This window comes from Protomyctophum parallelum (genome assembly GCF_964188405.1).
Source record: "Protomyctophum parallelum genome assembly, chromosome: 12".
In the NCBI taxonomy this organism is placed as follows: domain Eukaryota; kingdom Metazoa; phylum Chordata; class Actinopteri; order Myctophiformes; family Myctophidae; genus Protomyctophum; species Protomyctophum parallelum.
Genome location: NC_139712.1, coordinates 29,191,903 through 29,217,874, shown reverse-complemented (window position 1 = coordinate 29,217,874; position 25,972 = coordinate 29,191,903). Strand labels below are relative to the sequence as shown.

The following is a 25,972-nucleotide window of genomic DNA, read 5'->3' as shown; positions in this document are numbered from 1 at the left end:
CCCTCCCCAGATGTACACGACACAATCTATCAACACAGCTGTGTGGCCGGTGTGCACAGAGGGAACCTTGACAGGGCGTTCTCCTCTTCCAGGTGTCACTGGGGTCGACTTCCAACGTAAATTCACTGTGTTGAAGACATGCACAACAATGGGATCCCACTGGGATGTATGGTCCAGCAGAACATGTCTCACGTCGTAGATCAAGTAGGATTGGATCACTATCCTGAAGTGCTGCACGCTGCCATTATTAATTGGTTACCGATTATCTTCAGGATGAGCTACTATAGGCAACTGGGTTGGTGACAGATAAATTACAAGTTGTTTATGTAACGAAATAGGACGTGGATGTGATGTTGTTTCATGATGATGTCATTGCTACCCAATGAGGTTACTCCAACCGACTGGAAGACCGAACGTCAATAAGTCGTTTAAGGGCAACTACGTAACTTATAGCCTATTTTTGAGTGTCGCTAACCTCTCCAATGTGTGGCTTTGTGTCTATGTATGTCCCCCCTGTGACGTCATGTGGCATTTAAGTCAATGGCAAAATAAACATGTAATATGTAGGTATATTACCATATGTACAGTAGGTAGTCAGGAAGGCAACCAGACTATTGTAATTGCCCAACTTTATTACTTGCGCAAGCAGAGCTCGTAAGTAAGGTGGCTTATCCTGTGCTTTGATGTGTATGCCGTGGTACATACACTGATTTTGAGAGTGACGTAATGAAGATATGTATCAATGCCGGGGTATAACTGCAGGCTCTCGATGGTGACGTAATAAAGATATGTTTCAGTGTCGGGAATGCCTCTATGTATACATGTACTTGTTTGGAATGTAATCTGAAACCTACCTTTATTACGTCACCATCGAAAGCCAGTTATATGCCGTCATTGATACATATCTTCATTATGTCACACTCAAAATCAGTATTATATACCATTGCTCATTTTCTAGTTTGGCCTGTTTCTATCATGTGTACTGTTTTTGTCCTGCTCTCACTCTATCGAGATCCTCTCCCTTCTAAAAACTAAAATTATAAAATGATTGGTCGTGCAGTGCATCCACTTCTTTATGTGTAGGCTAAAGACCGAACAGTGCATCCCGAGCCGGGGGACGAATTTGGAGTCAACCACTTGTGCCAAGAAGCCTCTCGCCAGATATGGGGACAGACGCCACTCACAAGGCCACTCACAAGGCCATCGGTATCAACTGGGGGGATTCATTCTCATGGTGATTTTTGGGAAGGTATACACCCCTAGTGCTAGGAAGAATGTGATAGCCTTGCATCTGTGGTAGCTTTCTGTGTGTTATCACACCATTTATATCCACATGCCAAAACACAGTTTTCTAAATCCGAATGAAGCATTCTACTTAAAACTGATGGATCTCTTTTAGTATTGACCCTCTCTTTGAAAAAATGGTAAGGATAAAGCTCAGACTATATGTTTTCACATTGGCCTATTATGGCGCCACCAGGAGGCCACAACCTGACCTGGCCTGGTGAAGACCTGTGCCCCGAGGGGCACTTTTTCTAGTTGTTACTATTTCCATGGTCATCTCTGTACTTTTGTCTACTTTCTACTTCAACTAGCTGGTTGCTATGGCACCAGCTAATGGGGATCCTTAGTAATAAAAATCAAATCAACTTCTTCACTTTTTATATTGAAGTGACTGCTTTGAACTTTTCAAAGCATTAAAGACAATCAGACAGTGGCAAGAACTGAGCAGTTGAGACGAATAACCAAGTCCAAACTAATGACCCATAAAAACCATGGATAAGTGGTCAGGACAAAAAGGCCTTTTCGGGGAGGGGTCAGAATAAATTTGTTATTCGTCTCAACTGTTCTGACGTCATCCACCGGCCATTATAATATCTAAAAAACAGACTGCAGTGAGATCTTTCGAGGCACAGTCATATAGGCATGTTCTGTATCTACCACTGTTTGGTACCTGGCCAAGGTACCTGGCCAAGGTTTGTATACCTGGCATTAGGGAAACCCAGCTCTCATCTGTTAAAATCAGGACATTTATTGGCATGGAAGCAATTTGTTTTTAATGGTTGTCAGCAGTGGCGTTTCTGGGTGTACTACTACTGACACCCTATCCCAGTGGTTCTCGAGGGGTCCTTGAGGGGGTTCCAGGGGATCCCTGCAGCAAAATCAGTTAAAACACTTTAAACCTATTTTATACCTCAGCATATACAACGATGGACAGCAGGCATCTTCTCTTGATGAGAGTGCGTGTTGTGAATATGAACAGTGTGGATCAAATTTGTGATTAGGGGGGTCAGATCAACATATGGAATGAATCCTGTAGGCCTACTGGCCATATATGGAACATGTATTTATTATTTGTCCCGAACAACAGGACAAGCCTTAATGTCAAAGCCCTGACCAATTCATCATTATTTTTGCTAGGATTTCATGCTTTTCACATTTTGCCTTTCAATAATTGAAATGTGACATGCTCAACAGCTTCTGCTTAATGTTCTTAATGTTTAGATCTTAAGTTGGTAAAGGACATTACTATTCAGAGAATTCACAACAGAGTGGGGGAAATCTTATGGGATCATAGAGATGATAATTCAGTGGGTGAGGAGGATACACCCCAATCCTTTACAACCAGGACACACCAGTGCTTCAATCCCCTCTACTGTTTATGCACATTTTGGGGAACACTCTGACATACTCGCATGCATCAAGGCAGCATCCAGAATCCATCGTGCTGAGATGTGACCACAGAAGTTAAGCACCGTCGTCTAAAATGGCTTGGACAGTACTCCGAATGCCCCCAGAGCGGATCCCCAAAGTGGCCCTCAGATGGACACCCCCAGGGAAAAGGAAACGAGGCCGACCTATAGATCACCTGCCGCAGAACGGTAGAGGCTGAGCTGCTGGAGATGGGTCTCTCATAGGGCACGGCGCAACTGGTTGCCAAAGACCATGATAGGTGGAGGAACATTATCGATGCCTTATGCCCCATTGGGGGCGAAGAGCATAAGTAAGTCCAGCAGGAGCCAGTATTGCACTGTCACCTTATCTCCTGACTCCTTGTATTCATTGTATTCAATAAAGTTCACACTACATGGCCTATAGCCTATATAGCCATATTAGCCTCAAATGCTGCATGCGTAGCCTATAGTGTAATTTATTCTAGGAATCCAGGTGAATGGTGCACCTGCTACTGCACCTGACCTAGTCACATGACCAGCAGGAAATATAAAAGTCTTGTTCCTCAGGCTCCTAGAGAGCCATTTGCATATAGGCCTTTCTTATAATATATCTATTATAAGCCATTAAGTAACCTCACGTCACCAGGCTTTCCAGGGGTAAAGGAGGGTGAAGCATGGTAGGCCAAAGCTTTTGTTTGTTGTGGCATGCTGCTATTGGCTTTTGTTGTTAGCCATTGTTTTAGCACTTTAGTTTGTATCAACATTGTTTTATTTGACCTTATTAAATGTATGTTATTTGTTTATTTCAGTCTTCAAATGAGTTGACCACAAATTAAGTGCTCTGCTGCTGTGCCTATAGACCTTGAGATACTGGTAAAATAGCATGTGTGTATATACTGTATATATATATATGCTATAATGTATAATTCACTGCAAATCAAAGGAGATTGTTCTTTTAATAATACTTTGAATGCAGTGTTTGCTTATGTGTAGGGCTAGCAACTAATGTGTTTTTATGTTTCCTTAAAGGACCACTTTTCAACCTATCTTCATGTAATAGGTCCTCACTAATAATCATGGTAAAATGGCAGTTCAGAAACATGTCCATCAGTGACATCATCAATGTCAAATCCAAGCTAATAGAAACTGCAGGTTTTCTAGTCCTGAAAACTTGCAATGCGTAAATGGAAACTATCGTTCTCACGATAATACAAATCTAAACATTTTTGTAAAAATATCTTGTTTAAAAAATATCTGCCTAATGATGATGTCACTGGTGGACTGGTTTCTGAACTGCCCACAGCCCTCCTATGAGACACAGTGTAGAAAATAATTTGTGCCATTTTATCATGATTATTAGTGAGGACCTATTATGAAGATAGGTTGAAAAGTGATGAAGTGGTCCTTTAGTTTAAAGGGACTAGTCCAGCCACTGTTTTCCACTGTTATTTTACCCTTTTGTTTTGTTTATTTGAATTATCCATTTATTAGTTGTAGTAAGGGCACTGCAGGCATGGTTTGAGTTGTTTTCTTACTGGCATGTTTTAATTGTTTTCTCTCCATTCTGTTACAGTGTAAACTTGTTAAAGACCAGTCCGCCCTGCTGCACACAGCTTTTCCTCTTCTGGACTGTGCACCTTTGGGTTTTATAGGTGTGTATTTGTTGAACCCTTGCACTGCATGTTTTGTATTACATTTTAAATGGTGCAACCACTTCATTAAGGAGATTTGTGTGTCTCTGGCTGCCTGGCTGGGTCTGTCCCTGGCTGGCTGGCTGTGTCCGAGCACAAAAATAGCATTTGGTTGTTTAAAAAAAAAAGTGTCACTGTTGTGCAGCCTAACACACACATACATATTAACTGTATTTATGATTTCAGGTGTATCAGTACAGTACAGTACAGTACAGTACAGTACAGTACAGTACAGTACAGTACAGTACAGTACAGTACAGTACAGTACAGTACAGGGACCCCCATGGGGACCCCACACGGTAACTCTGTAATTTCTCAACCGTTCCGGCCCGGCCCCTTGGGCGCGTTCCTGGGTCCCGGCGACCCCCGGGGACCCCTACACGGTAACTCTGTCATTTCTCGACCGCTTCGGACGTGGGGCGGCTCGCCGGAACCGGGCCGGCACCCTGGGCGCATTCCTGCGGGTCTGGAAGTTCCAGGGACCCCCGGAGACCCCCACACGGAGTTGCACCACTTACTTCACACGGGTGTGATTTTATTGTTGTATTAACTTCATTTTTGGTGCTAGGCCCTTTCTTTCCCCAATAAGTTTGAGATATAGTTAATTGTGCCAACCCACCCTTCCCTATAGGAGAGCTTATAGGCTACTTGTCACTTTATTATCTTATCTTGCCTGAAGTGTTGCCCTAACTTTATATACTGTGTAGCTAAATTGAAATAAAGTTGTTATATGTTTTCTACAAAGTGCCTCTTGTTAATTGTTTCTGTTCTGGCAAATTGGTCACGGTTCAGTTGAACAGTGTTAAAGTTTACACCTCAACAAGCGGGAGGCTATTAGGCAGTTATTATGTTGCAGAAATCCCATAAGTTTCCAAGCCAAGAGCTGATGAATTGAGTACAGTTAAGGACCCCAATGGAAACAAGCCATATAGGTTGTCTTGGATAAATCCATGCATGTATCAGACTTACAAAGACGTATTGTATTTGTACCTACTTGTGCCTTCCAATGCAAATTGTTAATGAAGTATTCAATCAGCATATAGCCAATCCTTCTGAATCTGTATTGTATCATTATCAACACTGTATAATATACAGTGTATATTTATACTTTGAATTGTTGTATTGTGTGTATCTCGACACACTGGGAGACCTCAATGTCTTTCGAGAATAAATAAAGGTTTGAATGAATATTTGAGTGTGAAAATTAAATTGCAGTAAATTATTTCATTATATAATTGGTTATGTAAAGCTTAGGCTATTGATGATATACAGATTTTGTAGAAAAAAACATTAGCCTTAATTGTCGAATGTTTAAGGATGTTCTAATCATGTAGGCCTACTGTACATTACTTAAGACCATTTCAAGAATATATCATTTAAGATTTTTGGACGCTTTTTCCCCCCTTTTTTCACATTTTGGAAAATAAAATGGGATTATTCACCGTCTGGACTTGTAGGAGGATGATGTCACGTGTTGGTGCGAGCTTTCAAAGCACGTGTCACGTGCGCGGCGCGGTACGGTCCGTTGGTGGTTGGAGCGCTAGCCTGGTTGGTCAGTGGCAGACAGTGCGTTGGAGGAGATGCCTAACAGGAGCAGCAGCAGAGGCAGCACACCACACGAACATTCACACATACATAGCTAACACACACGTGTATTATGTTGTTGTGAGATCAACCCGGGGCGTAGCTATAGGAGGATCGAATATAGGATATCGGATCGATTTTTAGGCTTCATTTCATGTGACATTATTCCTGAAGGAAGATGCGCTCATTTCTATTGACCTTCGCCGCCTGCGCCGCGCATCACCATCATCATCGAAGCAGCATTTCCTCCTGAACCACCATATGCCCGGAGGAGGAGCGTCTTCTAGTTGAATCATCCGCTTTTTATCACCACCGTACAAATACAACAAAAGTGCTTCTCAATCTTCGCTCATCAAAAACGCCGCCGCCATAGGCTACATCCTATCCGTGTGTGATTCTTTTTTAAACCCCACACCACCATCATCATCATCATCATCATCGAGACCAGACCGAGGCAGATGCCCGTCGTCAGGCTGTCACACCGGCTGTACCATGGTGGAGTTTCCATCTCTCACTCCCTACTGGCCTCTCATCCGATTTCTGGTGCCGCTGGCCATCACCAATGTAGCCATCGACATAGGAGAACAGGTAGGCCTACCAGAGAACCACAGAAATAAATAACAATGTAGCCATCGACATAAGAGAACAGGTACCAGGGAACCACACAAACAAATAACAATGTAGCCATCGACCTGTCTAGGAGAACATATAGGTATGCCTGCTGGGAACCAACCAACCACAGCTAAATAGGCTATTAACAGCCAATTGAGCCAAACACTTTCATTTGTTGTGCAACGTGATGATCGCAGTAGCAGGTAGATTGTTATCGGGTGACTATCGTCTATTTATTTTGCCTCAGGTTCCTTTTTCATCGTGTCGCACAGAACAGCTTCCCAGTGAGGACGAGCTGAACCCATCTTTGGGGGGGGGGGGGGGGGGGTTGTTTTCTGTCCAATTTAAACACCGTCATAGTCATACTGACACTGACAGTACGTATAGGCGGCAGGCCTACACGGTACACCACCACCACAGAACCCGGCTCATGCGGGGATGAGCTATTTTTAATCCAGATTTATCCCCCAGGTTAAAGTGCTGACATATGATGACACACACCGAGAACGGCTTGTGTTCTTCCTTTTTAGCTAGCTATGTGGTCTTCATTACTATCAGGGGCACACATTGATAGGAAGGAAATGCATGTTGAAATCTTCAATCTGTAGGAAGGCCCTTGTTTATTCTGGCAAACCCGGAAGGTATCTGTAACACAATAGCCGCTACAACATCTAAAGCATTCCGGGGCTTTGAATCGCGGTGCCAACCAACGTACTCCTGTGCCTACTAACTGTAACTGTACACCCCATCTTGTGCCTAATGTTGTTAACACGACACGAGGGAGGAACAGGCTACAGCCTTTCTGTGATTCCTCCCTTTGCCTTTTAATTCACCACTAAATCCATAATCAATTCAAGACCTATTTATACATGGTAGCAGATTCCACTATAGAGCTAGAGAGAGAGAAAACACAGAACAATTGTGGTTGATTGTGACATTTGTGTGGGACCAGAAAATGTGACATCTTGTTCATTTTCGGCCAGATGACTGATTGTTGTGGCCGAGTTGTCCTTCCATGTGGAAATGGACAGATAGACTCTCTTAGTAAAACAATAAAACACATCGAGGCTCAGAGAGAGGTTAGGATTATGCTTCTTATGTAATGGCAGTCTGTGCTTGCTGGTATTAATAGCGCACACATTGCCTGCAATGGAAAAAAGCAGCTGTTAGTTATGGATGTTCTAAAAGACAAAATTGCATGTAAGTCTGTGATCTAGCCTGTGTGTTCACATGCTGCTCAAGAAAGCGCTGCCTTTCCATGACATAGTCATGGAAAGTCACCGTTGTGATTTTCCACTATATTCATCTGTGGAACCGAGTCAAACAAAGTGTAACGCCTCAACTCCCATAATTCCAAGTGCTTGTCAGGGGGGGGGGGGGGGGGGGTCCGGGTCCCCAGTTCAAATATGATTATTTGGGGGATTTTCAAGCCTGAAAAGGTTGAGAAATGAGAACGACTGTTAGCTGACACTAACAGTATGTTGATTGACTCAACATTGCATCCAGTTTGCAATAACTAAAGGTGTTTTTTGGTGTCCTCCCTTGATATTAACACACAGACACATTTCAGTTAAGTTTGAGCACTATCTTGAAAAGGCACTCTTGTGGTCAGATAAATATGGGCTAAGTCATGGTCATGTGGTCTCTATTGCACTTGGTCTCTTTTTCTCCCTTTACATGCATGCTGCCTTACTGTACGTTCCCTTCACAGGCAGCTCCTCCTCTGTCTCACACTCACTCACCAGCCCTCTCTTTTTAACAGGCTCTGAACAGGGGCATAGCCACAGTCAAAGAGGATGCAGTTGAAATGCTGGCCAGCTACGGCTTGGCCTATTCTCTGATGAAGTTCTTCACGGGGCCCATGAGCGACTTCAAGAATGTGGGGCTGGTGTTCGTCAACAGCAGGACGGACAGGAGAAAGGCCGTATTCTGCATGGCGACGGCAGGCGCCATAGCGTTTGTCCTTCATGTCCTCATAGGTGCGTGCGTGTCGAAAGACACAAGCAAATCATCTACTACTTTCATGCAAAGTTGAAAACAGAGTTGTTCCGATACGGATACCAGGTATCAATACCATTCCAATACCACATCATTTATCACATGATGATACAGTAATCAATTATTTTGTATTTTTTAATGCTTCAGTTGCTGTTGCACTACTGTGTTATACTCTTACTGTACGGTTTACATTATTATTTTACTAACTTGTAGTTGCATTTAACAATTATAAATGGACATTTTATTAGTTCCTAGATCAGTGGTTCTCAAACCTTATTTTATTTCATGGACCCCCATAACTCTGAGAGTGTATACACTCTCAACGTTACAGACCTGTAATGGTCCATTTGGAACCCCTTCAACGAACCCTGAGAGTCCTTGCCTGGACCCAACTTTGAGAATCACTGTCCTAGATTTTCTTTTTAAATTACACAAATTCCAGACAGTATCGGATCGGTACTCGATATCGCCCGATACGAGGCAAAATGGTATCAAATAGTATCTCCCACCCATGATTCATTGCTTGTACTGTGTTCATGATGGCTTTTCTTTTTGGGGTTAAAGTCCCACCGTTTGTGATCCTGAAGTTTGGTTAATAAATTTGAAAAGAATATTAGTATTAAAGGAGAATTCCGTAGTAGCCGTTTTCTTAACATAATCTGATGTTAATGTCATTAACCCGTGGTAGAGACAAAACTGTTTGGACATATCTCCGACATTATGAAAGACAAATGTAAACAAAGAAAAAAATCGTTGAGCGATCAAAATAAACAATTTAGAGATAAACCCGACGTGCGTGGTCGGAGTTTAGGTGCACTCGGCATGGATTTATTTTCAATTTATTTGCCTCTACCGCTGGTTAAAGGTAGCGTAGACAAGTTTCCAGCCAAAATGTATGAATGTATTTTGTTGGCCTTTTTTCCCTCTATCTTTCCCTTTATTATGATGCTGAGGTGTTCTCCTGCAACAGCACACTCTCCCTTTGGCCCCCTCTGGCTGAATGCACTGTTTATATCCACTACAGTTTACTACTCGGGACGTCGGAGGGGATTTAAACTTTTAGCCAATTGCAGCGCGAGGCTGTGACTGTGTGTTCAACCCAGCAGTATTATAATGAAAACGCGATGTGATTTCATTGCAAGTATAATAGTATCCCCATATCTTAGTTTCACCATTGTTCATGTGAAATAGTATGTTTATGATTTAATATGTAAGCCTATTGAAATTATGAGAATCGCTATGTATAGCGCATGGTTGGGTGGTCCGGCCGGCTTGAAGCATGCATTCAACCCGTGCTCGCCAACGGTGACAAGCCGTCGCGGATCATCATAGCGATTTTTCTTCATTGCAATGAATAACCGTGGACAAAGTAGTTCACATGAACGATGCTGTAGTGGCTGGGGCATTTTAGGGGCAATATGTTTTATATGCACGATTACAAATAAAAGATAATTGAATTGAGAGCCAGTGAGTCTCCTCCACTACTTCCTACTTCCTCATTTGCGGGACTCGTCGTGTCAGTCTTGTGATATTGTGATTACACTACAGTTACCCTTAAAAAAACATGTCAACTCAATGTCATTGTTGTAACTATGATATCGATAGAAATTCATAATTTTTAGGCATAATTTTTTTTCATATTTAGCCATACGAGCGCAATATCCATAGCGTCCCTCCCAGCAGCAACAACAACCCCATAGCCTGAAGTGACCTGGCTCAGCCAATAGAATGACGGGGGGAGGGGGGTGGAGCTAGATTTGAATTTGTTTGGAAACACTCAATCACTTCTGTGTACAAACACTGGAAACTTGTCTACACTACCTTTAATGGATATAATAACATCAGAATTCGATGAGAAAACGGCTACTCCGGAATTCTCCTTTAAATCTCATCTTCATTGCAACCTTAGTCACCCTGGCTTGCCTTTGCCTCCTTGTAGCTCACACAGATTTAGGCTACTACATCATCAATAAGCTGCACCATGTAGATGAGTCTGTGGGGCTCAAGACCAGGAAGGCTTTCCTCTACCTGGCTGCCTTCCCGTTGTTGGATGCAATGGTGAGTGAACAATACGGTTGGATTAAGGGTCCCAATGAGGCCACAGCAGTCCACAGATACAATTATGGAAGAGATGGTTTTAAAAACACGTGGTGCTATAGAAAAATGTTTGTTTTAATCCTCCGCCCAACATAGCTAGTTCTCCACCCAGAAGATGGCCTGCTCTTTCTCTTTAAAATTCCTTATCACATCTGTGATGGCATCCTATCATCTGTTTGTGGTTTTTGGAAAACATCTAAAATTGGTTCCTATTGTTATTTCTTTTTTTTATCCGAGGACGAGGACTTGGCGTTCAAAGGCTAACATTTCTGTCTGTTGTTTGTCTTTGTTGCAGGCATGGATTCACGCAGGGATTCTTCTCAAGCACAAATACAGTGTCATAGTAGGCTCGGCCTCGATCTCTGATGTTGTGGCTCAGGTAATGGGATCAATGCCTTGATTTTGGTCAAAGTAGAATGTTACAGTGAGACTGAAAACAAAATAATGTAAACAATAATTACTTCTACTGTATATGTGACTGGGCAGTGGTTGGCCACCTGGGGTCATTTTCCTTGTGGTTGACAGCTGTCCCGTTGTTTTGTTTTGTTGGCAGATTGTGTTCGTGGCCATCCTTCTCCACAGTAACTTGGAATGTGTGGAGCCGATGCTCATCCCCATCCTCTCCTTGTATATGGGTGCCTTGGTCCGCTTCACAATCGTAGGTCTGGGTTACTACTGCAACGTTCACGACAACATCCCGGATTCCAGTGGACTGGATGTAGGGGTAATGTCTTCTGGCTTGGGCATTTGGAATTGGAATTAAGGCCTTGCATGACTAAATAATGCATGCTATGTAAAACATCCTCAGGATGAGTGTGACATTATTATCTGGGAGTACGTCTATGACTTACGGCGCCTTTAATTTCTGTAGGGCGATGCCACCATCAAGAAGATGTTGACTTTCTGGTGGCCGCTGGCCCTCATCCTGGCTACCCAGCGCATCAGTCGCCCCATCGTCAACCTCTTTGTCTCCCGCGACCTCAAGGGGAGCATTGCTTCTACAGAGGTAAGCTAATACTTCCACACCGTTGTCTTGGATTTTACCAAGATATTATCCATTAACCATCATAGGCCCCTTTTCCACCAAAATAACTTCAGTTCTAGAACTGGTTCCATTCTAGATTCTTGGAATCTTGGTGCTTTCACAGAACAGACAATGTTTTGATGTTCTTCTTGACTTGAAGAATACCTGAAAAACCACATATTTCGACCCTCAAGGGGTTTTCTTCTGTCAATATTGACCTGAATATTTGTAAAAACGGTGCCCTAGAGGGTCGAAATTGACCTTCATTTATACGACTAACACTTGTACAGTGAGTGCTGTTTTCCACGCATTCAGAGAAGAAAAGATTGTCTTGCTGTTTATTTTACTCCCTGTGTAGTGTCTAGCTGGAATGCGAGCTCCACTTTTCTCAATGTTAGCCTTATTGGCCCAGCACTCATTAGTCATTAGTCGATGCGCGTGCATTTAAGTTTGCTTCGTAGGTTTGTGAAGCATTGTTTGTGAGGTGTGTAATTAGAATCACTTTATTCTAGAAGATTTATACAAATTATCTTTTATAATGACTGTGTAGGAACATGTCAATGCATGTTATTATGTAAGTACATGCTGACAGATAGATACACTGTCGTATATCAGAACAGCCAAAAAGTGAAAACACTATTGCCTAATATGAAAGCTTGAACTGCCATTCTCGTATCATTACTAGGAGCTTTTAAAGTTGCGGTGGAACAGCAGGGTTGACTCTCCCCTCAAGTTATTGCAGATCAAATTGCCAAAAATGTTAGCGGCGGTCTCCCTCTGGAGCTTTCTGGCTTCCAGGGACCCTACCTGCTAGAGACAATAATACAAAGCTGTTTACCGGAATGAACTGGAAATCATTCACAACACCGGCTGGCAGGCAGCGGTTTGGGTGATTCACCATATTCATGTGGAACTCAAACCCAGAGGATGATTACCACTGAGTGAAAACATTCCCGTGTGGTGCAACTCTTCCCTGACACTGCCTGTTGTTGTTTCATGGAGACAATGACATGACCTAGAGGCCGTTATCTGATCATAAACTTGCCAAAAAAATAAGAAACACACCACACACCCACTGGGAAAGTAACACGGTAACATGCACGTGGGCTTTGGTGTAGGCTTTTGCTTAGTCATTTTGTCATTAGTTTGGCAGAGTAGCCTCAACGACCTTGTAGGCGTATGTATAGGCAAAAAGTATGTAATTTACATAGCATTTTATGTATATTTCATTGTACAGATATTCTACTGTTAGACGGATGTTAGGTTCTTACTTCTTAGCTTGGTGATGATACTTGATGACTATTTCTATGTATTTGATATCATGTGTTGTTCCCGCTTACTGTAAATCGCTCTGGATTAAGAGCGTCTGCTAAATGCCTAAATTGTCAATTGTATTTTGAATGTTAAATTATTTAAGTGCCATGACGTCTGGTTCCCTGTCTCTGTTTGTTTTCCAGGCTGTAGCTGTGCTCACGGCCACGTATCCGGTGGGTCACATGCCGTACGGCTGGCTAACTGAGCTGAGAGCAGTGTACCCTGCCTTTGACAAGGTGAAAACAAACACCCACCTCAATGTGGTTCTCTCTAGCAGCGGCCCTGCGGCAATGCTCTTTATGTCACTTAATGTTTGCTTTTCTTCCCAACAGAGCACTTCTGGCAATAAGATGAATACTGGCACCCCCGTCACCAAGTCGCACATTCAAAAGTTTACGTTCTGCTGTCTCTGTCTGTCACTTACGGTAAGATGAACGCTCTGTTTTCTTTATTTTTTCATTTATTTTCATTTTTTAATACATGGGATAGTACAGTTTACAACAGTTTTACAACTTGGGGCGAGGGCCGCATTGGTCAAAAGGTCACTTGTTGGGGCCACAACCAGTTGCGGACGCACGCTCGATGTCTCAGTCAGTCACTGCTATAATATCTATCTATCTATCTATCACACACACACACACATAGAGCTCAGACCCAGCCAGCCACACACATAGCTCCGTAAGGGAGTGGTTGCACGGTGCACCACTCAAAAAATCTTCAAAAACCTGAAGAGGCTACTGGAGATTGGAGAACCTGATTTGGACATGATCTGATGCAGGACAATGTCACTATGACAGAAAGAGAATATGGGTCTGGCCACATTCATTGTCCCTATAATGTGCACGGGCTACTGGCACCGTTCCACTTCATCATATCACGCAAGAGACGCCACACACCAGTATAGAAGAGAGATAGTCACTTACTCACTTGTTGTAACTTGTAGGGATGCCACAAGGTGACCATCAGCCAAATCGAATAGTCGACAGCTCTGCCGATTAATAATCGATTAATTGAACCCACCCCCCATATTAATCAATATCAGATAAAACGTATAAGATTTTATATTATGCACCTGCCATGGTCACATACAGTAACCATTATATGTTGAGTGCATGCTTTGATGGTTACAGTTTTATAATCAGTTTTGATGAGTAAACCTTTGTGGAGATCTTCTCAGTTCTCATTGTATGCTAGTTACTGCCATTCAGGATGGAAAATTAAATCCATTTGGATTTGGGGAGAAGTAGTTTCATAAGGGGCTGGTATGAAGTACTTGATATAAAGAGAACATGTTCAGTTCACTAGTCTACACTCTACCTGCCTTCATTTCATCTGATTGTCTGTCTGGCAGGCACTTAACAAGCAATCGTTAACTGTGTCTGTTAGAGAGAGGGGCAGAGAAGAGTGGCTTTGCTCAACTTGATTTATACTTGTATTCTCCACTCTGATATATCATGCAGCCTTACTTATTAGCCTATATTTTGTCTATTGTTTTTTTTTGGCTTGAGGCAGGCGGGCCTCAAGTCGATCTAAACTTTAGATCGACAGGAAATAGGAGAGAGAGAGAAGAGGCACACGGCAGGGAGATCAAACCCGCAACTGGCTCTCAGGCTGCATTAGAGCCTAGTACAGTATATGTGGTATGCATCTTAACCATTAAGCCATCGCCCCAGAAGATGAATGTTCTTAAACTTCTCATCGTTTGCTATTCACACGTTTAGTGCTGCAATCCCTTTTCTGGCACAGAGTATAGCGTCACTGCCCTGGAGGCATTTAAATAGAAAAGAGGCGTTGTCATTTGTTTCTATGTATAGTACTCTATGTATAGGACTGTGTGTGTGTGTGTGTGTGTGTGTGTGTGTGTGTGTGTGTGTGTGTGTGTGTGTGTGTGTGTGTGTGTGTGTGTGTGTGTGTGTGTGTGTGTGTGTGTGTGTGTGAGTGTGTGTGTGTGTGTGTGTGTGTGTGTGTGGTGTGTGTGTGTGTGTGTGTGTGTGTGTGTGTGTGTGTGTGTGTGTGTGTGTGTGTGTGTGTGTGTGTGTGTGTGTGTGTGTGTGCGCGTGTGTGTGTGTGTTTTAATATGGGTCTGCGTAAATTGTATGCTGAACTTTCGTCATGCTGAAAGAATATGACCACGGTGGATAAAATAAACTGTGGTAATTTCCTGACACATGCAAGGCAGTTATTTCAAAGACAAGTAACTCTACGGCGACCTTGAAACTTCATTTTGCTGTGTTATATAATCCCTCCATAACAGGTGGTCGTGTGGTAGAGGAAACCATGCATTGTTGACATGGGGACTGTTCACCCCTTCCGCACACAGAGAGACAATATTAAATCTCTTCAAAATAAAAAGCAGAACAGTGAAGATGTATGGTTCTTTTGGCAGAGAACTGACTTTGGAACTTTAGTGGCTTTCTCCCCAAAAAAGTGCCAACTGTACTAGACATACATTAGTTCTCAGGCCACGACCCACGACCCACCAAAATAACAACGCTGACAAGCACCTGGAAAGGAGTTGAGGCTTTACATTTAGTTTTACTCGGTTTCACAGATAAATATTGTGAGAATAGCTGATCTGCAAGCTCACAACAGCTCTCGTTGCGAGATGTTGTGAGCTTGTAGATCGTCTGTTTTCAAAATGTTTACATTTGAGACCGCGCTAAATGTCCGCCAGTTCAGATCGCAAAGTCATAGGCAGTAGGCGAATCTGCCGTTCCCCACTATGCTTTCTGGTCCTCATATCTCTATCTCCACACGTGACCTCCACGCCCCTCGCACAACATTGATTTGTCCTCTCGCACCAACATACTCCTTTCACCATCTGCAATGTGGAAAGGAGCCAGCTTAGGTGGTTCGGGCATCTGGTTAGGAACGTAGGATGCCTCTCGGGCGTCTCCCTAGGGACTCAGGGAGGTCCTTGAGGCACGTCCCACTGGGAGGAGACCCCGGGGTAGACAAAAGGCGCAGTTGGAGGAAACACATCGACCCACTGGCCTTGGAATGTTGCGCTCTGTTCAATCACCGCGGATGCCGCCTACATTCTGAGAAAACAGCCTTTTTGAACGTCCCACAAACAGGAACTCGACTCCTGTGTTTCCTTCTTCCGATTGGCTACGGCCGATCACGTAACACACGTGTCGATTAAGTGCAAAGCATGCTGGGTTACAGGTGTATGATGTTTCTTTTTTCTTTTAATTTTTTCATTTTTTTAGCTAGTGAACCTCTAGTTATTTGACAATTTGGCCAATGTTTTACCAGTTCTTACAGTATAGTTTGTTGATTACTTCCGATGCAGTAATGGGGGTCCCGACTCACAGGTTGAGCACCACTGTACTAGACAAGGACACCACTGTGTCTCCCGCCATGTTTGTGTTCCTGCTCTGTAAGGGATAAGATGACAATGGTCAGGTTTAATGTTTGCCGTTCACTCACACAGCAGCAAGGACATTCCCTCCTGCAGTGCTCAGTACACGCATGACATGACTTTTTCCACGCCTCCTTGTAGTCGACCCCTGTCATGTTCCCACAGCTAAATCACTCTGGAACCTGTCTGCTTGATTAGAGCAGCCCAAGGACCCTTTAGTTGAGAGACGGATGACGACCCCCTAGGTAGGGGTCCCGGGACCCCCTGGGGTTGAAGACCCCTGACTGGATTAGACAACCTCCTTGCAAGTCAAGGACATTAAACAGAAAGGTTCTGATTCCTCGTAGTGAAGAAACCTGGCACCAATTATGTTGTTGGTGCAGGTACCCTGAATTTTGAGTTTGTGAGTCTCACAATGTCCATGGGTGGGCAAACAGAGTGTACTTTTCACCAGGATCTCAGGTTGCACAGAAAGGAGGGAGAGAGAGAGAGAGAGAGAGAGAGAGACCACATTAGGATGGAATTTGTGAGAAGGCTGTGGCGCTTGTTTTGTTCCCTGCTAACATACTACCCAAGCTTTAGGAGCTTAATAAAGTAGGTATTCACATAAAACATACAGTATCAGTTAACGGATTCAAAAAGGTCTTTGCAAAGTGTACCTTCCAGCAAGTAATGAGTGCTAAAACATCAATACTGCACCATGACATGCTTTCACAATTAGGTACAATCTGGATGATTTTATATATCTTCTGTCGGGTGGTGTGCTAAACTGTTACTCGTCAGGATTAAAATAAAAACAAATAGACTAGCTCAAAAGGTGTCGGCCGTGTTTCGAGCTTGTAGATGTGCGTGCGTGCATATGCACCTGCGCGCGTGTGTGTGTACAATATATATATATGAGGGTTAGTTAAACAAAGCCTAAACTTTGCCCCAGATTAGCTGAAGCTGTCTAATTTACAAATGAAAAACAGGACGTTTGTGGCCTGCATATGCACCCGCGCGTGTGTGTGTGTGTGTGTGTGTGTACAATATATATATATGAGGGTTATAGTTAAACAAAGCCTAAACTTTGCCCCAGATTAGCTGAAGCTGTCTAATTTACAAATGAAAAACAGAAAGTTTGTGGCCTAGATTGAATCTCATACTGCATACTTACAATTACTTAGACTAGTCATTGGTTAGACATGGGTCTCTAGGTGGAGTGAGAGGAGGGTGACACGCCAGATCTGTTGTAAACAAGCACGTGTGGGCGTGGCGAGGCACAGCGTGTTCCTGATAGATTGGGCTCACAGGGCTGCTCCGTCAAGATGATGACCCTCGTGTCAAGACTTGTTCTGGATGCATCTGACACAACAATAACTAGAACAAAATAATCAGTGCAAGGAACATGAAAATAATAATAATATTATATGATAATAATAATAATTATAATAATAATAATTATTATTATTAATAATAATAATAATTATTATAATAATAATAATTATTATTATTATTAATAATAATATCTCAAATTCATATTACTTTTCTAAGTACCCAAAGATGATTTACACATGGGGGAGGAGTAAACAACAAAATAAGTACAACTTTATTTGGAAAGAAAGAAAGGGGAAAAAAACACTAAGAAAAGGCAAAGACGTATTGGAATAAAATCAATTAAAACAGTGGAATGGTGAGACAGGGGGGTGTGGAGTTAGCTGGGGTAAAGCCACAACGAAGAGGTGGGTTTTGAGAGCGGTTTGGAAGGTTTGGAGGGTGGAGGTTTCTCTGAGAGTATTGGGGAGTGGAGCGCATTCCACAGGCTTGGGGCAGAAAACATAACAGCGCTATCACCCCAGGTACAGTACATGGTCCCGTGGGGACATCAAGGAGGTTGCTGTCAGACAGAAATACCATACCTATATATATGCCATGGAAAACATGATCTGCAAGAAAACACAAAAATAAATCATTTTCTTGTCACGAGTATTCAGGATGGTGTGAGTGTGGATGTCTCACCTCGTTTAGGGAGACCACGCATGAATCAGGGGGAAACGGCAGCTTAGTTTGTACCATCACTCATCAGTAATTATCTTCCCTCCGTATTGCTCACATAATGATAGCTGGCTGGCAGATCAGAGAATTCTAACCACAACATAGACAAACATTTGAAGTAGAATTGATGCACTGCTATGTGTGTGTTGGCATGGCTTCAGCATTGGTGTGGTTATTAAAATAAACCCACAAAGTTTATACATGCAAATGAATCTTGTAAATCTTCATGACTAGGCCACACAGAGACAGTAAATGTCAACAGGTGACGGAACACGTTAGAGATTCATTTCATAGCTCAGAGCATTGTTGAGCTTCTTTACTGGAACTGAGAGTGGTTTCGCAGCATTGCATTCAGTATGCAATTTCAAGTTGTTTTTCACATGGTACACTCACATGGCAGTTTACAAAACACGTGAGTATTTATAATATTCACAACATAAAGGCACAAATACACATACTGTAAATAGCAATTATGAGAACAATAATGAGTATGTTTACAATGTGGCGCTCTATTCTAAGTTTTTTACTGTGTTTTACTGTGTATCCTTCAGTTCTCATTATGGTGGCGGTGGTGTGTGTGTGTGTGTGTGTGTGTGTGTGTGTGTGTGTGGGGGGGGGGGGGGGGGGGGGTTAGTAGCCAGGTCCTCGATGTGGAATGCAGAAGGCCTGAGGCAAAGCCGCTGCCTGCACAGTGCAATGCTTGTGTCTCTTGGAGGATGGGTAGTGGGAGGGTTTGGACTGGTACCATCTTGGTAACTGGAATATGCCCTGCCAAGGATGTAGTGGCACGCACATTTCTGAACATGTCCTATACGATCTGGTTAGCATGGCACGCTGGGCAGGCGTACTCCAGTGCGAGGCCCACATAACCAGTAAATTGAGATTGAAAGATATTCCGACTGGTAAAAGGAGGCTGGCTGTTGTACAGTATGTGCACTCCTACACCTGCATGCCTATAAGAGCATGTGATGTCCACAGATCAGGCAGTTTGATAGTCAAGAGGTTTAGTCAGTGACATTGGTGGAATGAGGATGAACGATGGTTTAAGATGATTTTGAAGTAATGCATCAGTATACAGGCACGAAGGAGTTGTGGGACAAAATGTTTGTCTGCTGCTTAGTTAGGCCTATATATAGTCCCCACTCCCAGGTGTGCTGATTGTTGGCCCCGCCCACAGCACCAACAAGGCAACCTGCCACTACTCCACCCCACTCTCAGCTAGAGTGGTGGGGTTTTCTACAGAGATAATTATGTTCATTGTTGAGACGGTAACCGATACACTTGCTCCAAAACACAGTTGCCCCCATTTCTTACGTGGACCGCTCACCCCTCCACCCCCAGCAGTTCGTTTTACTGAGGTTCATGTTACAGAATACATTACATAAGTTTAGGAATAAGGTTAGGTTCAGGGATGGTTTTACTAAAGTTATGTCACGGTTTGAGACCAGAGAGCGTAGGACCCATGTGCAGGTTGACAGTCAGGAACAGGTTCAAAAGGAAAACACAAGGAAATTTTCACATGCAAGAGCGACATTAAACACTGTGACTATAATTTATAATCTGACAAGAACTGACAGAACAGGGGAGTCCTGTATATAGACACTCCGCGATAACAGGACACAGGTGAACACAACTGACAATCAACTGACAGTCCCCCAACACAGGCTGGGGGACTAAAACACGGTCAAATCACAAGGCTAAACAGATTAGAACTATAGGGGCAGACAGGAATGCACAGAAAAATAAGTGTAAGGTAAATTTCTAACTGGAAATAGACAAGGAAAGCATTATTACATCAGAATCAAAGCAACACAACAGAAAAGTAAAACACTAACTAAGACTAGAAAACAAAGTAACAAAAAACACAGTTAGTTTAGGTTTAGGCATAGTTTTACTGAGGTTAGGTTACATTTAGGAATAGCTTGTGGCGACCGTTTCAAGGTTGCCTGATTTGACCCGGGGCAAGCATGTTTTGGGGCGAGCATTCTTGTATTCAGTGAGACAATAAGCTGTACATGTGTTACATTACTTTCTTACGTACTGTTACTGCAAAGGGCCAATGTTTGACCTGGCCTAATGAATTCTGATGGAACATATTGATCATGTTGTGATGAGCACTTTTGTACATTGATTCCATTTCTTTTGTTTTGCCCAGCTCTGCTTTGTGATATTTTGGACTCCTCATTTATCAGAGAAAATCCTGGTCGACATCATTGGAGTGGATGAATCTTTCGCTGGCCTGTGTGTGGTCCCGCTGAGAATTTTCTCCTTCTTTCCTTTGCCAGGTAAGAATAAAAGAAAAAGACCCAAATCCCAAATCTCTCTCTCTCTCTCTCTCTCTCTCTCTCTCTCTCTCTCTCTCTCTCTCTTCAATTTTCAATTAAAATAGCTTTATTGGCATGAATGTAATTACAATATTGCCAAAGCATAAAATGCAGCAAAAAACCAAGAGTCTCTCTCTCTCTCTCTCTCTCACACACACACACACACACACACACACACACACACACACACACACACACACACACACACACACACACACACACACACACACACACACACACACACACACACACACACACACACACACACACGGCTGATGTAAACTTTGACAAAAGAGATGGGATTTCTTTGTCATACAAATTGTAGCTTTCTTCAGTGAGGAACTTCATCTCAGTTCTGTGAACTGCCCTCTACTACTGCCTCTCCCATATATACTTTCATTTGACACCTAAACCCACCCTAAAAAAAAACACATATTTTCATCATCATGGTGTCACGTTTATTTTCTCCAGTTGAAAGCGTGCGAAGCAGTCATATGATACGACAGGATATTATAAAGTTGGCCGTTTGCCACATGGTAGCCCGGGCTCACTGGGGTGATCCTTCCTTTGTGTTTGTGTCCAGTGACTGTTAGGGCTCATCTGACTGGATGGCTCATGACCCTGAAAAAGACCTTTGTGCTGGCCCCGAGCTCGGCTCTACGCCTCATTGTCCTCATCATCAGTCTGGTTGTGCTGCCTTATATGGGGTAAGTTTAACACTACAGAGACTACAGAACACTCCGCACAGGGCTGAGCGCTACCTTATTATATGTCAGACAATACCAAACAAACACTAGAGATGTACTCTGATGCCACGATTCCGATGCGCATCGGTCGGTACCGAATACCTACAGTATCTGATACCGTGTGGAGAACAAAATAATAAAGCTCGAGGACGGTGTCGGTGGTTCTCAAAGTGAGTCCCAAGGACTCTGGGTTCCTTGAGGGGGTTACAAATGGACCCTTACAGTTCGGTAACTCTGAGAGTATCCACATTATGGGGGTCTTTGAGGGGGTTACAAATGGACCCTTACAGTTCGGTAACTCTGAGAGTATACACATTATGGGGGTCTTTGAGGGGGTTACAAATGGACCCTTACAGTTCGGTAACTCTGAGAGTATACACATTATGGGGGTCTTTGAGGGGGTTACAAATGGACCCTTACAGTTCGGTAACTCTGAGAGTATACACATTATGGGGGTCTTTGAGGGGGTTACAAATGGACCCTTACAGTTCGGTAACTCTGAGAGTATACACATTATGGGGGTCCTTGAGGGGGTTACAAATGGACCCTTACAGTTCGGTAACTCTGAGAGTATCCACATTATGGGGGTCCTTGAGGGGGTTACAAATGGACCCTTACAGTTCGGTAACTCTGAGAGTATCCACATTATGGGGGTCTTTGAGGGGGTTACAAATGGACCCTTACAGTTCGGTAACTCTGAGAGTATACACATTATGGGGGTCCTTGAGGGGGTTACAAATGGACCCTTACAGTTCGGTAACTCTGAGAGTATACACATTATGGGGGTCCTTGAGGGGGTTACAAATGGACCCTTACAGTTCGGTAACTCTGAGAGTATCCACATTATGGGGGTCCTTGAGGGGGTTACAAATGGACCCTTACAGTTCGGTAACTCTGAGAGTATCCACATTATGGGGGTCCTTGAGGGGGTTACAAATGGACCCTTACAGTTCGGTAACTCTGAGAGTATACACATTATGGGGGTCTTTGAGGGGGTTACAAATGGACCCTTACAGTTCGGTAACTCTGAGAGTATACACATTATGGGGGTCTTTGAGGGGGTTACAAATGGACCCTTACAGTTCGGTAACTCTGAGAGTATACACATTATGGGGGTCTTTGAGGGGGTTACAAATGGACCCTTACAGTTCGGTAACTCTGAGAGTATACACATTATGGGGGTCTTTGAGGGGGTTACAAATGGACCCTTACAGTTCGGTAACTCTGAGAGTATCCACATTATGGGGGTCCTTGAGGGGGTTACAAATGGACCCTTACAGTTCGGTAACTCTGAGAGTATACACATTATGGGGGTCCTTGAAATTAAAAAGTTTGAGAACCACTGAAATAAGGAATAAATGAAAAAAGATCCATTCATAATTGTTAAAGTGCACCTACAAGTTAGTAAAAAATAATAATGTAAATAGTACAGTAAGAGTATATAACAGTAGCAGTAACTGAAGCATTGAAAATACAAAATAATGTATTACTGTAAATGACATATCATCATGTGATCACATCATTATGTGCTATGGGAATGGCATAGCCGTAGACATATTCGCCGATACCGATACCAGCATTTTGGGCAGTATCGGCACCTTTTCCAATACTAGTATAGTATCAGAACAACTCTATGTCCGACAAGACCAAACTCGGATTCTGAAAAAGTCTCTCCATAAACATAGCAACAGTGTTCATTTCACTCTGAGCCACTAAGACAGGGATTGGAAAAGCCTTGTATGAATGTATCTATCTAGTGCATTGCCCTGTTTGCAACGGGCCAATTGCATGGCTCCTGGTATCACTGCTTGCAACTTTCTTGAGAAACGATCGACTTCACAGTACTAAACTCTTGGGTACTCCTCAACAATAGAGGATGTACATGCATAAAGACATTTCTGTTTCGATATAGTCAGTCAAGGCCAGAAACTACTTCCGGGTATGATGATGATGTCACGCACATACCCTCTATACACCCAGCAAGTGTGAAGTCGATCAGGATCTCAAGATATCGTCGCTGTTGGGCAGAAACCTCCTATCTCCATATTCTAACTTTGTGTGTTTCTTCGTAAATACTACAGCTAGAGGACGCAAGGGATAGATAATTAATTACATGCTCTATGTATATACTACTATTGGTATATACTACTATATTGATGCTTCTTCTCATCTGTTTTCCAGGGTTCACGGTGCCACACTCGGGGTCGGATCTCTCTTGGCTGGTTTTATAGGGGAGTCTACCATGGTTGCCATAGCTGCTTGCTATGTTTACAGACAACAGGTGAGAACGATCAGTGGAGCCTCCTGCAAGCTGTTGTGTTGTCTGTCCTAGTGAGCATTGTAGGTCAACATATTGTAGACATACAGTATGTGCGACTAGAAGCAGCCCAAGAAACTATGTACAGTAACCACCTGTGTCGCTGACAATACTATCCCCACGTTTACAAATGCTGATGCGTGGGATGAAATATCACAAATAACTCAAACTTGCGACAGCCACAGGCATTCACATTGTGAATGTGTGAAAACACGAAACCTCTACTTAACGTCATGCCCCTCATTCCTTTCTTGACAGACTGTGGTTGTGGACAAAGTCCAGGCTAGGCTTAACCTAGAGTCTGGCCAGGGGTAGGCCGAGCGGTAGCCATTGCTCTTGTCTTTGTGTTTTTTATGCATGTAATTTATTTTCTTTTGTTTCTGTCAAATGTGTCTATTACAGGCCTGGACGGTCAGCTCAATTAACCGTCTGGGCACCTAGGCTGCCAAGCCAGCCGGACGGCGTGCTGCGGGTTTGACTCACGAGCCTGACAGCCTTTGCCGCGTGTCACTCCCCATCTCTCTCCCCCTTTCCTGTCTAATTACTGTACCCTATCAATAAAGGCAAAAAACGCCAATTATTTTTTTTTCTAACTAAAAAAAAAAAGTGTCTATTACAGTATGTGTTGCATACATGGCTGCTGGGTCGCAAGACACATTTCAGTGTGAGCTGATAATAAAGTAATATCGTATCTAGGGATGGGTTGATCATATTGTGAAATTATTCTCCATCATACACTAGGATGAATTAGCCTTTGTTGAGCTGCAAATCCAGTCCCACTTGAACCCTCTATATTTGAAAAACAAAAACAAAACTGACCTGTAAAGAGCGCATTTGGTACTCTACAGTACACAAATCGATTTAGCACATCCACAAGCTCACAATGCGTTGCAGATTGGCTGTTCCCCCCAGAATAGGGATGCCGGGGGTTCAAGTGGTTAATCAAAAGTTGCATTTGAAGTTTTAAGCACATTTTGATTATCGTTAATCGCAATAATCTTTGCCACAATAATCGTGACATGTAATTTTTATGTGGTCCCTCCCCCAAATCGTATTTCTACAGAAGAACAGCGACATGTCCAATGACCTGGTGGTGGAAGGAGAGGACGCGGCTCCCATGAGTGAGGTGTGCTCCCGGACGCAGATGGAAGCGATAGAGGAGCTACAGGAGGAAGAGGAGGCTTAGCTGAGGTTCCGTGAGAGGAGGGGGACCCCCGCAGAAGTGTTACAGTAACTGGAAAAGGGAAGAGGACCCCACGAGCATGATTTCAATTTTTGAGAGGTCCTCCCGTGAATTAACTTTGAACCATTGAATGAACTATCACACCAATAATAATATTGAGAAAAGTGTTTTATTTTTTTTTCTATTCTTTCTAAGAAGATCGCCGTCTTCTACATGTCGACCTAATCTGCCATTGACGCACACTGTAAAGAAAGCCATGCACCTCAAAGTGTTTTATTCATCAATGTAAATACCTTGATGTCTTCCGATCCTCTGGACAATTCAACTTCAAGTTTTTGCATCAGAGGGTTGCATTAAAACCTTCATGTGTTTTACTGATAATCAAAACAAGGGAAAAATGACAAAGGAGAACTTTACTCCTCCGCACACGACAAAAGTTAATGTCTCTTAGAGTGGTAGTGGACTTGACAAAAATCTTAATTTCTTTTTTTTTCTCCATAAGATAAAGCAACAGAGCCATGGTTGACTTAAAAGTATGGGGGTACTTTTGTGGGACTTGTTGGGCTGTGCAATCGTAATTATTTACATAACATGGTGTACAGACTATTGTTGTTTTATATGGGTGATGCAATATGTATATTTAATTGACCAGAGGGATCAGGAATCCCTCATTATATATCATTGCGTGTTAATTAATGCATATTACTATGATTGTCTACTTTCCATGCAGTCTGGGTGTCCATATCTACTACTCTTTTTGCCAAGCACTATTTTCCTGGTAGCGTATTCAGACTGTCATATTATGTATTGTATATACTGTATAGGCCTTATTTGGCAAATAAATTGCTTTATTATTTGCTTGTCTAGCCCATTCTGGAAGGGAACCCCTTTTGGTTTTTTAAGCATTATGTTATACTTTAGCTATTGAAAAATAGCAGATCTACAAGCTCATAGCACGGCACCGAGTGCCGAGCTTGTAGATCTGCTTCTTTTTTTTTTTATCGTGAAC

At 42.9% G+C, this 25,972-nt stretch overlaps 1 protein-coding gene across 1 annotated transcript; it reads left to right on the top strand.

The window, feature by feature from the left end:
* The first annotated feature begins 5,923 nt into the window (after nucleotides 1-5,923).
* LOC310868054 (progressive ankylosis protein homolog) lies at nucleotides 5,924-25,821 on the top strand. Its single transcript, XM_083778298.1, has 12 exons — nucleotides 5,924-6,538; nucleotides 8,325-8,541; nucleotides 10,500-10,618; nucleotides 10,953-11,036; nucleotides 11,211-11,381; nucleotides 11,529-11,663; nucleotides 13,139-13,231; nucleotides 13,328-13,420; nucleotides 20,549-20,678; nucleotides 21,301-21,424; nucleotides 23,645-23,744; nucleotides 24,844-25,821. Exons 1-12 carry the CDS (start codon nucleotides 6,443-6,445, stop codon nucleotides 24,964-24,966), a joined length of 1,485 nt encoding a protein of 494 aa, XP_083634424.1. The 5' UTR covers nucleotides 5,924-6,442; the 3' UTR covers nucleotides 24,967-25,821.
* Nucleotides 25,822-25,972: the final 151 nt, after the last annotated feature.